Source organism: Mizuhopecten yessoensis, unplaced genomic scaffold (genome assembly GCF_002113885.1).
Source record: "Mizuhopecten yessoensis strain PY_sf001 unplaced genomic scaffold, ASM211388v2 scaffold2781, whole genome shotgun sequence".
NCBI classification, from domain to species: Eukaryota; Metazoa; Mollusca; class Bivalvia; order Pectinida; family Pectinidae; genus Mizuhopecten; species Mizuhopecten yessoensis.
In genome coordinates this window covers 169,826-183,253 of record NW_018404716.1, presented here as the reverse complement: position 1 = coordinate 183,253, position 13,428 = coordinate 169,826, and the positions used below count along the sequence as shown (strand labels likewise).

General features: G+C 35.1%; 2 protein-coding genes across 2 annotated transcripts in view; one reads left to right on the top strand and one right to left on the bottom strand.

The window, feature by feature from the left end:
- Nucleotides 1-1,467: 1,467 nt before the first annotated feature.
- Nucleotides 1,468-5,986, bottom strand: LOC110446548 (60S ribosomal protein L34-like). Its single transcript, XM_021491745.1, has 5 exons — nt 5,889-5,986; nt 4,796-4,809; nt 3,410-3,489; nt 2,507-2,610; nt 1,468-1,582 (listed from the first exon to the last, which is right to left on the bottom strand). The coding sequence occupies exons 1-5, from the start codon at nt 5,951-5,953 to the stop codon at nt 1,504-1,506; spliced, it is 342 nt and encodes a 113-aa protein (XP_021347420.1). The 5' UTR covers nt 5,954-5,986; the 3' UTR covers nt 1,468-1,503.
- A 1,390-nt stretch (nt 5,987-7,376) lies between these two features.
- Nucleotides 7,377-13,428, top strand: part of LOC110446547 (vesicle transport through interaction with t-SNAREs homolog 1A-like) — a 7,719-nt gene continuing 1,667 nt past the window's right edge. The window contains exons 1-7 of the mRNA XM_021491743.1: nt 7,377-7,512; nt 8,076-8,134; nt 8,912-9,022; nt 9,514-9,588; nt 10,130-10,214; nt 11,189-11,259; nt 12,331-12,392. Coding sequence (XP_021347418.1) covers nt 7,419-7,512; nt 8,076-8,134; nt 8,912-9,022; nt 9,514-9,588; nt 10,130-10,214; nt 11,189-11,259; nt 12,331-12,392 — 557 coding nt within the window. The 5' untranslated portion in view covers nt 7,377-7,418. The remainder of the gene's footprint in view (nt 7,513-8,075; nt 8,135-8,911; nt 9,023-9,513; nt 9,589-10,129; nt 10,215-11,188; nt 11,260-12,330; nt 12,393-13,428) is intronic.

Below are 13,428 nucleotides of genomic sequence, written 5' to 3'. Positions count from 1 at the left end.
TGTATTTTATTAACTTCTTCTTTCCTGTTACAACGTGTATTTCCGGTAACCTTAAAATGTGATATCGAAATGAAAATCTTGAACTTAGCTTTCTCATTTCCGTAGCCGCTGGGTCAAGGCTAGAGCTTAAAGGCCCAATAATGTGTTTATTTTCATTAAACATAATGGATGGTAACTCATACTAGGGGACCCTTAATTTGTATATTCATTGCTATAATTAACACTTGAAAATTCAAAGGAAAGAGGTTCACGGGGCATGAAGACGCTCACCTTTTTAAGTTAACTTTATTTCACTTACTTTGAGCAAGCTTCTGGCTAAATGTTATAACTATATGCCGTTAAAAATATCATGTCTAATGTTTTAACCCCATGCCAGCAAGCTACATATCATTACTTTCTTCAGAAATTATTCGGAGTTTTTCCAGATTTGACGACTGTGATCCTCAAGGTTATTACTTTTCAAAACCTCGATGGTAGCAAGGATTCTTCAGGAGAAATTGATCGTTAAAACACGTCACCCAAGTGACATTAAATATAGGCAAAGGTCATTTCTTATTCAGTGTTTGTATCACTCCCTCGGTAAAATCCAGGCCACATTTTATAACTGCTTACCATTTTGTTTCCAATATAAGTTGTTAGAGCGTTCTAACAGATTTGACCCTTGTGACCTTGAATAAAGATAAAGGGGATTTTTCTCTCAAAAGATTGCAGTGCATAGGCCACGTTTTTTCTGGAAAAATCGATTATTTTAACACATTTGATAAAATTCATGGTAATTTATTTTCAGTAATTTTGTGGCACTCCGACAGAATGCTAGTGTCCACATCTTCATTAGCTGTTCCGAGTGTTTAAACAGATCAATTTGAACGGCTACCTTTAATTCAGGTCAAACATTTTTCCCCCCAAAAAAATTGTGCAGCAGGCTTCATGACTAGAGACATTTTTGTTTTTCAACTGAAGCGGAGTACTCAAACAAAATAAAGGTCAATGTAATTTCAATATACATTTTTGTAGCATTCAATGTCGGGACGTTTTAATGGATAAATTGAAAGCCTTCCAGGGTGCTACATTGCTCCAAAACTATCTTTAGATACTTGTTATGCCCTTTTAGCCCCAAGAAGGGGACAGCACTTTCTTTTCCAAGATTTGAATCGACTTCGTGGTTCCTAAGAAGTTCATGGACACAGGATAGATGGATGGCAACTGATTGAAATAGCTCGATAGGCCTTTTGGGGAAAGTGTTTAGGACCTAACTAAAAGCCAACTTTATCAAAAATATGTTTGTGCTACAAGTGTGTTTGAACAAGTTTGCTGTATAAATTATCAGCTCAACCTGGTGGAGTTAAGTTAAGCTGCTTAATAAGGTGAACTTTCACTGCAATGTTTCATCGCTCTCTGGAGTCATGCGTTTCTTTTCATCTGAAAGTTATCAACAGACATGCTACATAAAAAGCACAGAACACAATCATTTTTCCCAGCTTTTATTGTCTATCACACCCCAGTTTATTTCTTTGCTGCCTCCTGTGCTTTCAACACACGAACAACAATCTTCTGTTCTTCAATGAGGAATGCACGCACAATCCTAGAAGTAAAAAAATAAACATCTGCTTTAGTTACATTTCAATTAATAAGGTAATACAGATTACTGACATACATCACTAATTAGGTAAGGTATCAACAATAAAAGTGATAATCTTTGATGAGCTTGTAGACAGCACTTATCCTGCAGCCCTTTCAAAGTCAGTCCAGTGTGGAACGGAAGAAACAAGAAACCTACATGTAACCTTTTTCTACGTTATAAATATTCCCTGTTTTTTTCTTGCCAGTAAAGATATGTTCAAAGTTTTCATCATCTACGGATAAATTTATGTAATTTTGGACTTTATGACTTTTTATGGTCCCACCCTCAGCACCCATGTGCCCTGAATCACTGTTAATGAATATGTGAAATGTCATATGTTCACATATTCATAAACAATGATTAATATACCACCTATCAGATTTGTTAACTGTGACATTGACCCTTAAAACCTGACTGATAAGGAAAATCTCATTACATGTAGAATTTGAAGTTCACATACCCTATGGTGTATATATATATATATAAACTAAATCTGTTGACGAGTTTATAAGAAAACTGATTACACAACTTTTTACTGCTGACAGACAGGCATACTGAGTGACAAAGCTAAATAATGGTACACATTCTCAAATCATCAAATCTTTACAATGGGTTCTGAGTTTATAGTTGTCATTATTATAGTTGAGTCTTTACATGTCAGTGTCAATGAAACAAGGTTAATGTCAGAACTTCCTTGCAGTAGACCACAGATTATATATGTTTCCAAATGAAAACCTGATACCTCAGTAGACTGTTTGATAGCTATGAATGCAAGTTTATTTTCACAATTGAAGATATCTTGGCTATTATTTCACGATGAAAATTTTCGTAGTTAATAAATGCAAGTCCAGTTTTGAATACAGGACAACAGAATTTTGTTTATACCTTTCTCTTACACATCTGTGACACCTAGATCCACCATAGGCTCTGGTCACAGACTTCAGACGCTTGGACATAGACATGAGCTCCTTGGGTCTGGCTGGGGTAATCTGTAGCGAGTGTGATTGAACATGGGTTATAAATCAACATATCACCAATACGAAAATCATTTTATCATCCATGATCTCAGAACTATTCCAAATAATATAGCACACAGGGGACAGTACTTGCAATTTACAATTGTCATAAATAGTGCAGTGGGTCCAAAGAAAAAACCAATTCTACCATTTCTGGTTGGTTGGGTCACTATATTGAATAGCGTACATATCTATTTCTGGAACAGCTTTTAAACAGGACATATAATACAGATCCCCCCCCCCCCATATTTGGAGACATTTCTACCAGCTATATTTATTACTTAGAATAAAATTCTTGAACATTTTAAGTTTTTGTACACTTCACAAACAGTTTTGCATGGATTACGGAATAGATGACAAGACAGATTTTGGTTTTGTTGTTATGTTCATATAGGAATCTTGGAAATTCATGTTTTTCTTTCCTAGTTCTGTACTTTTAAAAGATAAAGAAATGGCTACCAAGCATGGAAAGAATTGAAATTTTGAAACAACTGGCATATTCAGAAGCTGTAGACTTACTTTGCATACCTTGGTACTAATAATGAAGTTATTACCATCATACTCTTGTTTGTTCATAAAACATAACTTTGTGTTCCCCATCTCATTTGCTTTGTATAGCATTTTGTACAGAATAAATTGCCACTGAAAAGAACTACATGTACTAATTCTACTTGCAACTCCTGAAATCAACATGCAACATGTGAGTACTAGGGACTACTGCATTCATTTATTTATCTGTGTCAAAAAAAAAAATCAGTAACAAAACACTCACCCCATGTAACTTGATCTTGCAATCACCACATTTTGGGATGCTTCCAAGCTTCTTTGTGTATAAGTATACCAGCTTACCACCTGTAATTTAGATTATCATCATATATATTATTCAATTTCTGAAACGTTGTATTCTTCACTAGTCATTTAGCAGGGGTTTGCAATTCCACAAGCCATTAGCCAAGATTTCCCCTCAAAAATTTGTCCGTGGGTTAGTCCTTTTACACCTGTTTATATGTACCTTTAATACAATTTTACATCTTTTCACAATCATTATGATAACAATAGTCAGTGTATTTTCAAATGGTCTATTAGGCCAAATAAAAATATAGCTGTGTCTCCTGGTTCCTGACCGACCCTATTTTTTCCTGCCAATCCCAAAACATTTGATTAGTTTCTCAAAATGACGTTTTTACATGTATATATATATTCTCCATTTCCAAAACTGGAAATAAATAAACAAGAGGCCCATGGGCCTTAATGGTCACCTGATATATTTATACAGAGAGTTGATTTTGATTTGAACATGAATAAAAATATTATTCAAAGTGACAAAAATCAATAAAACCACCTTATTAAATATCTAGCTTACAAATTTAAGACCAAAAAGTATTTGAAACTAGCACCTCTGATTCTAAACCAGGAAAATAAAGAACTTTTAGCACACTGACGCCTTTGGGCCCCACCCTCCAGCCCTTGGGGGTAGGGCTGGCTCAAAATTTTCAAAGTATCAAACTGTCAACTCAGGGTTATAATTCCAATCAAGCTATTAACATGTAATATTCAAAGTATCATTTGCCATTATAAACCATAATAAATTGAAATTCACAATTTTGGTAAAGCACCTTAAGACCCTTCCCTCTATGAAGAGTATTTGATTCTACCATATCTAGGTCTTGAGAAGAAGATTTTTGAAATTTTAGTCAATTTGACCTGGGGGCTGGGGACCAAACCGGCCACTATTTTTGTTGACCTTTGGCCATGGAAGGTTTCTGCAAAATTTCATTGAAATTGGTTCAAGGGTTTTGGAGAAGTCGAAAATGTAAATTGTTTACGGACGCACGAAGACGGACAAAAGGCGATCGCAATAGGTCACTTGAGACTTTGTCTCAGGTGACCTGAAAATTAAATGGATATGCTTTAGTGTGAAACACTAAAAATATAATGAAACAAACAAAAATTTAACAAAAGTTCATGAAAACCTAACCTATTTGTAGTTTTATTATAAAATTTGAGTACAGACACTCAATAATAGTCCATTTATAAAACGATCTTTTTATCTTCAATTTAATAGCATCATAAGTTGTGTCAACTCAATATCTAAATGCAACATGCATAAGTTTAATTCAAAAAGTTGATTTTATACTATGAGGCCTGCCTTACTTACCAGGAGTCTTTGATCTGTTTTGCGTCATCAGATGAAATAGAAATAATACAAATGACATTATTATTTTCAACATGTTTAAATATAAGTTCTCTTTAAAAAAAAAAAAATTGTATTGTCAGACAGGAAAAGGGTATTCATTCATTCATCACAGTATTCATTTACCAGATAGGGAAGCTTTTCTTTTGGATCCAGTCTCATCAACAAGGGTTTGTTCCAATGCTGATCAATCAGCAACAAATGCATTTTACAGATAAGCACCAAAGAAAATTAAGACTTAAAAGTTCTGGATTTCAAGCTTAAAACAAAACAAAAAGTTTTCAAACATACACAGCATAATGCTTATTAGCTGCAATAACGTAGCAATCGACAACGAGTGATTTTTTTTTATATATTGCTTCGTCAGAGCTACGAAGCGGTCCTATGCCAACTAATGGAGCAAAATCGAAAGTGGTAATCTGTAAGATTACATATAATTCATGCTTCATATGAGTAAAATGTTATCAAAATATTGCACAATTGTTGAAAAAAAACACCTCTTTCACGAAAGTCTGTCTTGGGGAGGGGGGGGATAGGAATGACTGCATTGACAGATCACTTGTGTTTTTATATCAATTATCTGTTTCTATATAAATGCATGGCAAAATATAGTATTACTACTGATGCCGTCATGGTTTACTAAAATTTCCATATTGGGTTATGACATCCATATAAAGATATCTGACCTATATCGGAAGACGGACAAAGTTTCCAACATGGCAGTCAATTCTGATTTCGATTCCCCTTGCTACATTAACTTGATAATTTTACAACATTTTAGGCAGAGCTTAACTTCAAGTTATATAGGATATCAAAAGAAATAGTTCATATTACAAACCTATTTATGGATGTGGACCAATGTGCCGACAATTTATTCTAAAATTGATCCGGTTCGATTAGCACCGGGCTTGCTCCATTACAAGGCATGGGATCGGTTTAATACTGGCCGGGGCAGAGGAGGCTGGGTATACAATGATCATTTAATAGTAAACTATCCAGATAGAACACTCCGATATTAAATGACCAAGGCAGAGAAAACATTTAAAATGAAACTTACACTCTCCTGCGGTTGCTGTTGGTGTTGTAAGACAAACGCCGGCGAAATGTAAGTCGTTGAACCATCTGCAATGAAAAATGTCAAATGTCTTTAAAAGGGTGCAAGGGTGTTAATGTAGGAGGAAATGTTAATAGCCTGAGAACACCTTACTGAAAGATGTGTGCTGTTGACTGCCCCACAAAGCCACCCTGTTAAGTTAAATAACAACATTTCGTAGAGCATTATCTCACGAACATTCCTGGCAAGTTTCAAAATTCAAACTGCCTTATCCTTTCCATTCAGATCAGATGAATGTGTAGTCAAAACATGTCTGTCCTTCAAACAGTATTGCTGTCATGCTGACAATTGCTGATATGCTGATGACAAGCATGCAATGGCACATTGCACCAACGAAAATGTGTATACACAGGTACACATACTCTAACAGAGGTTTACAAGACGAGATACATTGGGTAGCAACAGTTGGGAACCAATATTTTTTCATATCTTTTCCTTATTTCTGTTCTTGAATCTCGATATGAATTTAAGCTTTGTAACTCCTTCCTCCTAATCAACAACATACTGTCATGATGACTGGTTTGGCATACTATGCATACTCAATGAACAGGTGCTGGGGTTCTGGAATATATGCGATATATTTAGGTATACGTATCGAACATCACTATGATAATAAATGATTGGGTTCTAGAACATATATAACATTATCTGTTTATGTATCGCACCCATACCTTTGTGATTATACTATGGTATAACAACATTTGGTAGAGTATTATCTCAGCAACATTTTACCAATAAAGCATACCTTTATGATTCATTAGCATAAAGGGGTGCGATATCTAGTGGAGTGCTATACATTAACAGATAATGTTTTATATATTCTACTTCTAGAACCCAATATGATCACAGTGGTGTTCGATACCTCAATATATCACATATATTCCAGAACCTAAGCACCTGTGATATTATCCAACAATGATAAAGCAATTGATGATTTCTGAGAAGACGGTATGCTAGGTAAGAATTTTATTCCATGATTCAGTGTCATGGAAATATTCGTTTTCAAGACCTTAACGACTGTCCATGCGCAATTAAAACGATTATTCATTAAAGAGTCCAAATCAAGATAGGGAAAAAGATACATTTATGTTCTTTTCCAAATTACTTCTCAATGATAAAATGGTAAGCATACATTTTCACCGTCAAAACATCTCAAGTTTCTCTTCGCATATTTTGTTTACATCGACAGTGGATATATCATTTGTTGAAAAAAACGCATGATATCCATATAATTGAAAAATAACGCTTCATGGAGTTTCTAATAAGCATGTTTTGTTTAGATCTTGTGTTAACAATATCAAATATTAACCATCAATGGACGGATGGGGGCGATTTATTTATAACATATATTCACGCTCATCGCACCTTGATGGTGGCCGGAAGAAAGGACGACCGGAAGCGTTCGGATTATTTTTACTCGGGTACTCTCTGCAGTTTACTACATGGCTCTGTTTAGTACTTGAAAATGACAGAATGGCGTCGTTGATAGAATCATATGAGCAGCAATATTCCAATTTGACAGCTGACATAACGTACAATATCAGTAAAATATCGAACACACATGGAGGTAAGTAGATCTTCGTAAGAACTTAAGTTTTATTGTGGAGTTTACATAATGTGATTGGCGAACATTTTACTAAACATGTTCACGACACAGTATTCACTGCAGTATTTAAGCAAATATAACTGAAGCTTTCATGCAGTGCGAAGTAAAATGGCCTCAATCGCTCTTAAAAGGCATAAAAAATAGTCAGATCAATATGGAGTATGGTTGTATCATTAAGGACCTTCATACGCAAGGTGACAAAGTCTCACATTATGACAAAATCTTTAATTTAAACTTGTTGAATGTGGTCATAATCATTATCCATTAGAACTGAAACTTCAATTATTATTAATTTAACAGGTAAGAGAAAAGATCAAACATACATATTAATAATGATGCCAAGATCCTTTAAGGATCTTTTGTTTATGCACTATTCCCTTAAGTATATATGACTATATTATTAAATATGGAAATATGTATCCAGAATCGACCTAGTGTTGGCCCCAGCCTACATAATTCTGATTGTATACTCTGTAAGACTATAGAATCAAGTTGATAACCTTGAATATATACTTTATTTTCAGCTGAGAAGCAAAAATACATCAGACAGGTTGACAAACTTTTCGATGAGGTGTCAGAACTGGTAAGCTTTCTTAAATGAATTTTCATGAATTCAGACCAGTGATGTATTAAACTATACTAAAGAGAATAAAGATTACTTAGTTTAAAGTGAGTTTAACGATAAAAAACACTTTAGATAATGTGCCATAAAACTTTAATTGCACTTGCACCTTAATTACAGTGTGTGAAAGCAGATTTGATTCAAGTTGGAAACAATGATAAAATAATTTTGTGGATAATACAGATTCCACAAGTCATAAAGTATCTCTCCTATGTAAACTGTAAGCTTACTTATGTAAGTGACGAAAATTTAAGTGGAACAGAGATGAAAATAGTTGTCATGTACTATCCAGTGTATCTTGTAATTTATGTTATGGATAGGCTGTACTAAGCATGATCTAATTTTCAAAGTGGACATGAATTAGTGGATGATACAAAGTGAGAGAATATCGCACATTTCTGTAAAAAAAAAAAAGTTGCGATTCTACATTTTCCAAAATATATCAAGAAACTCTGATATTTCTTTCATGTCAGACAAGTTTATTCCTTATACCGGTATTCATATCTATGGTGTTTGATTTATAATTCGACAACCCTTCACCTTTCTTAGGTAAAGATAGAATCAGATAAACTGTTAATTGCTGTGTAAATGTAAGGAAAGGATACTTCTTTTAAAGATATATATATATACATTCCTTTACATACAGTTTTATGCATTAAGTATTTTTCATACACTGGTATCTAAAATGGGTAATACAGAGACTGTCAGTAATCCGTGATGATTGGGTTTCTATTTTAGTTGGAACAAATGGAGCTGGAGGTAAAGGATTTGCCATCAAGAGATAAACAAAAATATCAGACTCGTGTCAAAAGTTACAAGACAGAGCTTGGAAAACTACAGACAGACACAGTAAGTTAAATCTTGAGATCATTTCTACTATTGTGCTCTTATAATTAACACAGCCTTTAGCAGAGGAACTGTAGCTATCACCAATCTTCTTCAATGGGTGCCTTAAAGTACATATGCAAATAAAAAGCTGGAATAAATTCTTACAGGTAACCTTCTAAAACACACAAAAGTGGTATCCTGATCACAGTCTGCATCTTATCAATAAATTCTTACAGGTAACCTTTTTAACCAGACACAAAAGTGGTATCCTGATCACAGTCTGCATCTTATCCATAAATTCTTACAGGTAACCTTCTAAACCAGACACAAAAGTGGTATCCTGATCACAGTCTGCATCTTATCAATAAGTTGTTTTTATTGAAGTAATATAATGGGTTACCTGCCTCCGACGTAGTGAAAGGTACCATGTGGTGTTCTAGTGTCCACTGTAGACAAACCTAGACCATTCAGATGTGTTAAACAATATGTATATTATTGTGTCCTATTTACAGCGGCGAGCCAAACTCGGTATAGACAGCAGTAGAGATGAACTCCTCGGAGATGATACACATGAGTCAGAAGATCAGGTTTGTAACATGGCTTAATGGTTGATGGGTGGTGTGGTCATTGACGATGAAGATAGGAAAGATTAGAAACATAAGGAAATGTTTTTTGCTGTATTTGCTGTACTTCAATTTTTTTTATTTTTGTATCTTGTTAGAACTTTTGTATGTATCATTTAGCTTTGTTTCCTCAATGTAATGATAGGAATGATAAAAAAGTCCTTGCTGTGCTACTTGCAAAATGCTGCCATGGGTCAAAGGTCAGATGTCATCAGATACTTATAGCCATTGAAGCAATGTGTGAACACAGAACTAGCCCACATCCTTTCATCAAAGGAAAGTGTGCCTATATAGGACACATACATCAAGAAATCCCATCAGCAATATAGAGGCTGGATTTATTACTGGGCACCAACCCTATGCATGGAAACTTATTGGAAAGTAAGCGAAAATGGGTGATGGGCTTATAACAAGACATGGGGTTATCATCAATTAAATAGAGTAAAATGATTTACCATAACTAAGCCCTTACACAGATTAACCTGTCACCTCGTACTCCTCACAGAGGAAAAGACTCCTGGACAACACAGATGCCCTGGACCGTACCTCTCGACGCTTAGATCATGGCTACAGAATCGCTCTGGAAACTGGTATGTATATTTTTCATGATAAAATGTTTTCTTGTTTGGTCTTGTTCAACAATTGCAATGCTGTTATAAAATATATTCTAACGATAGATATGATGAAAATGTTTTCACTACATCATATTTCAATATATGGGCAGATATTTGGTTTTGTGAATGATCTGCCATTTGATAAATTGTATTTGACAAAAAAAGCATCTGATAAATGGATTTGTAAATTAACCTAAAACACCAAATAAATAGAGGATATTCTTGGTTACTTGATGAAACAGTTATATTTCATGCATCGGTGAATATTTGATTTCTTTTTAGAGCATGACCTGTATAAAAAAAAGGGGTAAATATTCAAACCACAAGTGAAACATAAATTCTTTTATCAAACAACAAAGAATATGGACAGATATCCATTTCCTGCCAAAAATGTTGAGACAAGAAAATCTGTACTGAAATTTCACATTATAGGAAAACATGAGCAGGGCATTAATGACATCCCAGTTAGCACTGTCCAGTGTTGCTTTATTTTTCAATCTTAACCCTTCTCTCTGATTGAGGGTACAGCATGTAAATAAACACTTTTATCTGTCACAAAAGAAAAATGTCTATTTTGTTTTCACTGTAAGACATCATATTCCAGGCAGGGTATTGTGTAATTATGTTACCATGTCTTATATTTCGACCTCTTCTAGCAGTATAACTATCCCCATGTGTACAGCTCAAGTTATTGTCTGATGTGAGAGGGGAGGACACCAACTGTAACATTGGGTGCCTTTCTTTGATGCCTATAAACTAATGGGGCTATGGATTGTGAAGCTGTATTTACCATGTTTAAATTATAATGAACTCAGCTATGATTTATGTAACTGTAAGTAAAAATAGTCTGAGGAACTCTAATAGTTTATGTATGAGTGGAACATAACAACTGTGGGTCTAGGGGATATAATTTCTTTGTACAGTACAAACATGGTGATTTTTGTTTTCAGAGGAAATGGGTGCCCAGGTTTTACAGGACCTAAGTGGCCAAAGGCAGACAATACAACGGTCAAGAAATAGGGTCAGTATCCCATTTTACTGTATATGGTCGTATGTAATTTGTTTAAGTTAACCTAAATCTGTCAACATTTGAGGTCACCAGAGACAAAGTCTCAGTTGACCTAATGTGATAGCCTTTATACCATCACCGTTGCTGTGTCTTACTTCATACATCTGCAAAAATACATTTTTAATTTCTTCTTCAAAACTACTGTTCAAATTTATTCAAATTTTAAAGGAATTAAGTTTTCTTGACTTAAGATACACCAAACGTGTATCAAACACCCAAGGGAATGGGGCCACAAAATGGTCAGATTGAATTAAATTTCCTGTCTTCTCCAGAACTAGTTTTGCTCAAATCAAATAATCTTCATTGATGGAAAGGTCCTAATTAAGGTGCTCTATCAAAATACAAAATTGTACTACCCTGGGTGACTAATTACCCTTGGGGAGAGGGTAAATTTTAATGTTATTTATATTTGGTAACAATACTTGGTAAGTTGGTATACATGTATTTTGTTTACTTTCATTTTTTTTTATGTTGACCTACTTTGAAAATGTGGGGCATATGTTCCAATAAGGAACATTGCATAACAGTTGAGAAATACACATTCATTCCATTATTTGTTCAAAAAGCGATTTGGAAATTAAAATTTTAATTTACGGTATGGTATCAGAATATATAGTCAGTAAATTTGATTTTTGACTTTGGTATCATCACATCTCTAACCTGTTACACAGTAATTAACTAGGCCATATTTCATGTATTACTGATACTACCTTTTGTAAGGACGGTGGAGACATTACACATTTGATATTGAGATGGCATTTTTATGACGTGATGATTGTCACAGAAAAAATGTATTTAGTGAATAAAAGCATACATCATGATAATCTTTATAATATATATTCATTCATTTCTTATGAGATATATTTGATTGTAAATGGCTCACTAACTTAAAACTGAAAGACTTGGTTTATAAATCCTCCACATTTGAGATCCTATTTCCTGCACAGTATCTACTATGAATTAAGAGTTGTAAGGAATGTCTTATTTCCTTAGGAAATATCAATCATTGTGCTTTGTTTACAGCTTGAAGAAATGAATAGCGGTCTTGGGAAAAGTTCTCGTGTATTATCAGGGATGATGAGACGGTAAGCAATCTCAAGAAATTAATGCAACACCATTCTTTTTCCCTACTGTATATTAAGTCTCCCCCCTCCCTCAACAATCCCCCCACACACCCCCACACACCCCTTACACACTCCTCTCTCTCTCCCTCAACCCAAACACTCCTCCCTCTCCCTCCATCCCTAATACTCCCAAACCCCTAACATTCCTCCCTCTCCCCCAACCGTAACACTCCTCCATCTCCCCCACCCCTAACACTTCTCCCTCTCCCTCCAACCTGGTCCGAATTATTCTGACGTTTTATCGACGTTTTTCATATCGGTCCGTCGTCGTTTAACTCCGGCCCTCTATAATGTGCAGGAAATATGCGTCCCGCGCCCGGGGCGCACTTCAAACTGATATTTTAGAAACAAATCGTCACTTTCACACACATGTCGCACATGGATCGAAAGATCTATTCTTTATGCACAAGATAAACATACATAAATAACATTCCTCAAACAACCAATACAATCACTAAAAACATATTTTTTCAAGCTTACTCTGTTTTACTTCTAATGCCACATGACTAAAATCTAGCCAGCCTACGTCATAACGTTGTGAGAACCTTCGGTAACGCGAGATATGTTAAGTCATGTGACATTGCTCATGGCCTAATTTCCATTAAAAACATGGGTTGGTGTAGAAAACGTTGGAAAATAATTTTCGTAATGATCTTTGAAACATGTTATTGATACCACATAGTGCATAAAGAATAGATCTTTCGATCCATGTGCGACATGTGTGTGAAAGTGACGATTTGTTTCTAAAATATCAGTTTGAAGTGCGCTCCGGGCGTGGTTCGCATATTTCCCGCATATTGTAGAGGGCCGGAGTTCTGACATTAATCAACGACAGACTGATATGAAAAAAGTCGATAAAAAGTCGGAATAATTCGGACTACCCTCCCCTTAACTCTCCTCCCTTCCCCTCTTCCGTCAAACTCTCTCCTCTTTCCCACTCCTAACATTCCTCCCTCTCCCCCCACTCCTAACATTCCTCCCTCTCCCCCTACTCCTA

What these genes read in the sequence shown, in the direction of transcription:
- LOC110446548 (XM_021491745.1), bottom strand. Translation starts at nt 5,953, where the DNA reads ATGGTTCAACGACTTACATTTCGCCGGCGTTTGTCTTACAACACCAAC. An exon ending in GCAAGATCAAGTTACATGGG is followed by an intron (nt 2,611 to 3,409) that starts GTGAGTGTTTTG and finishes CACTCGCTACAG; the next exon opens with ATTACCCCAGCCAGACCCAA. An exon ending in CACAGATGTGTAAGAGAAAG is followed by an intron (nt 1,583 to 2,506) that starts GTATAAACAAAA and finishes TTTTACTTCTAG; the next exon opens with GATTGTGCGTGCATTCCTCA.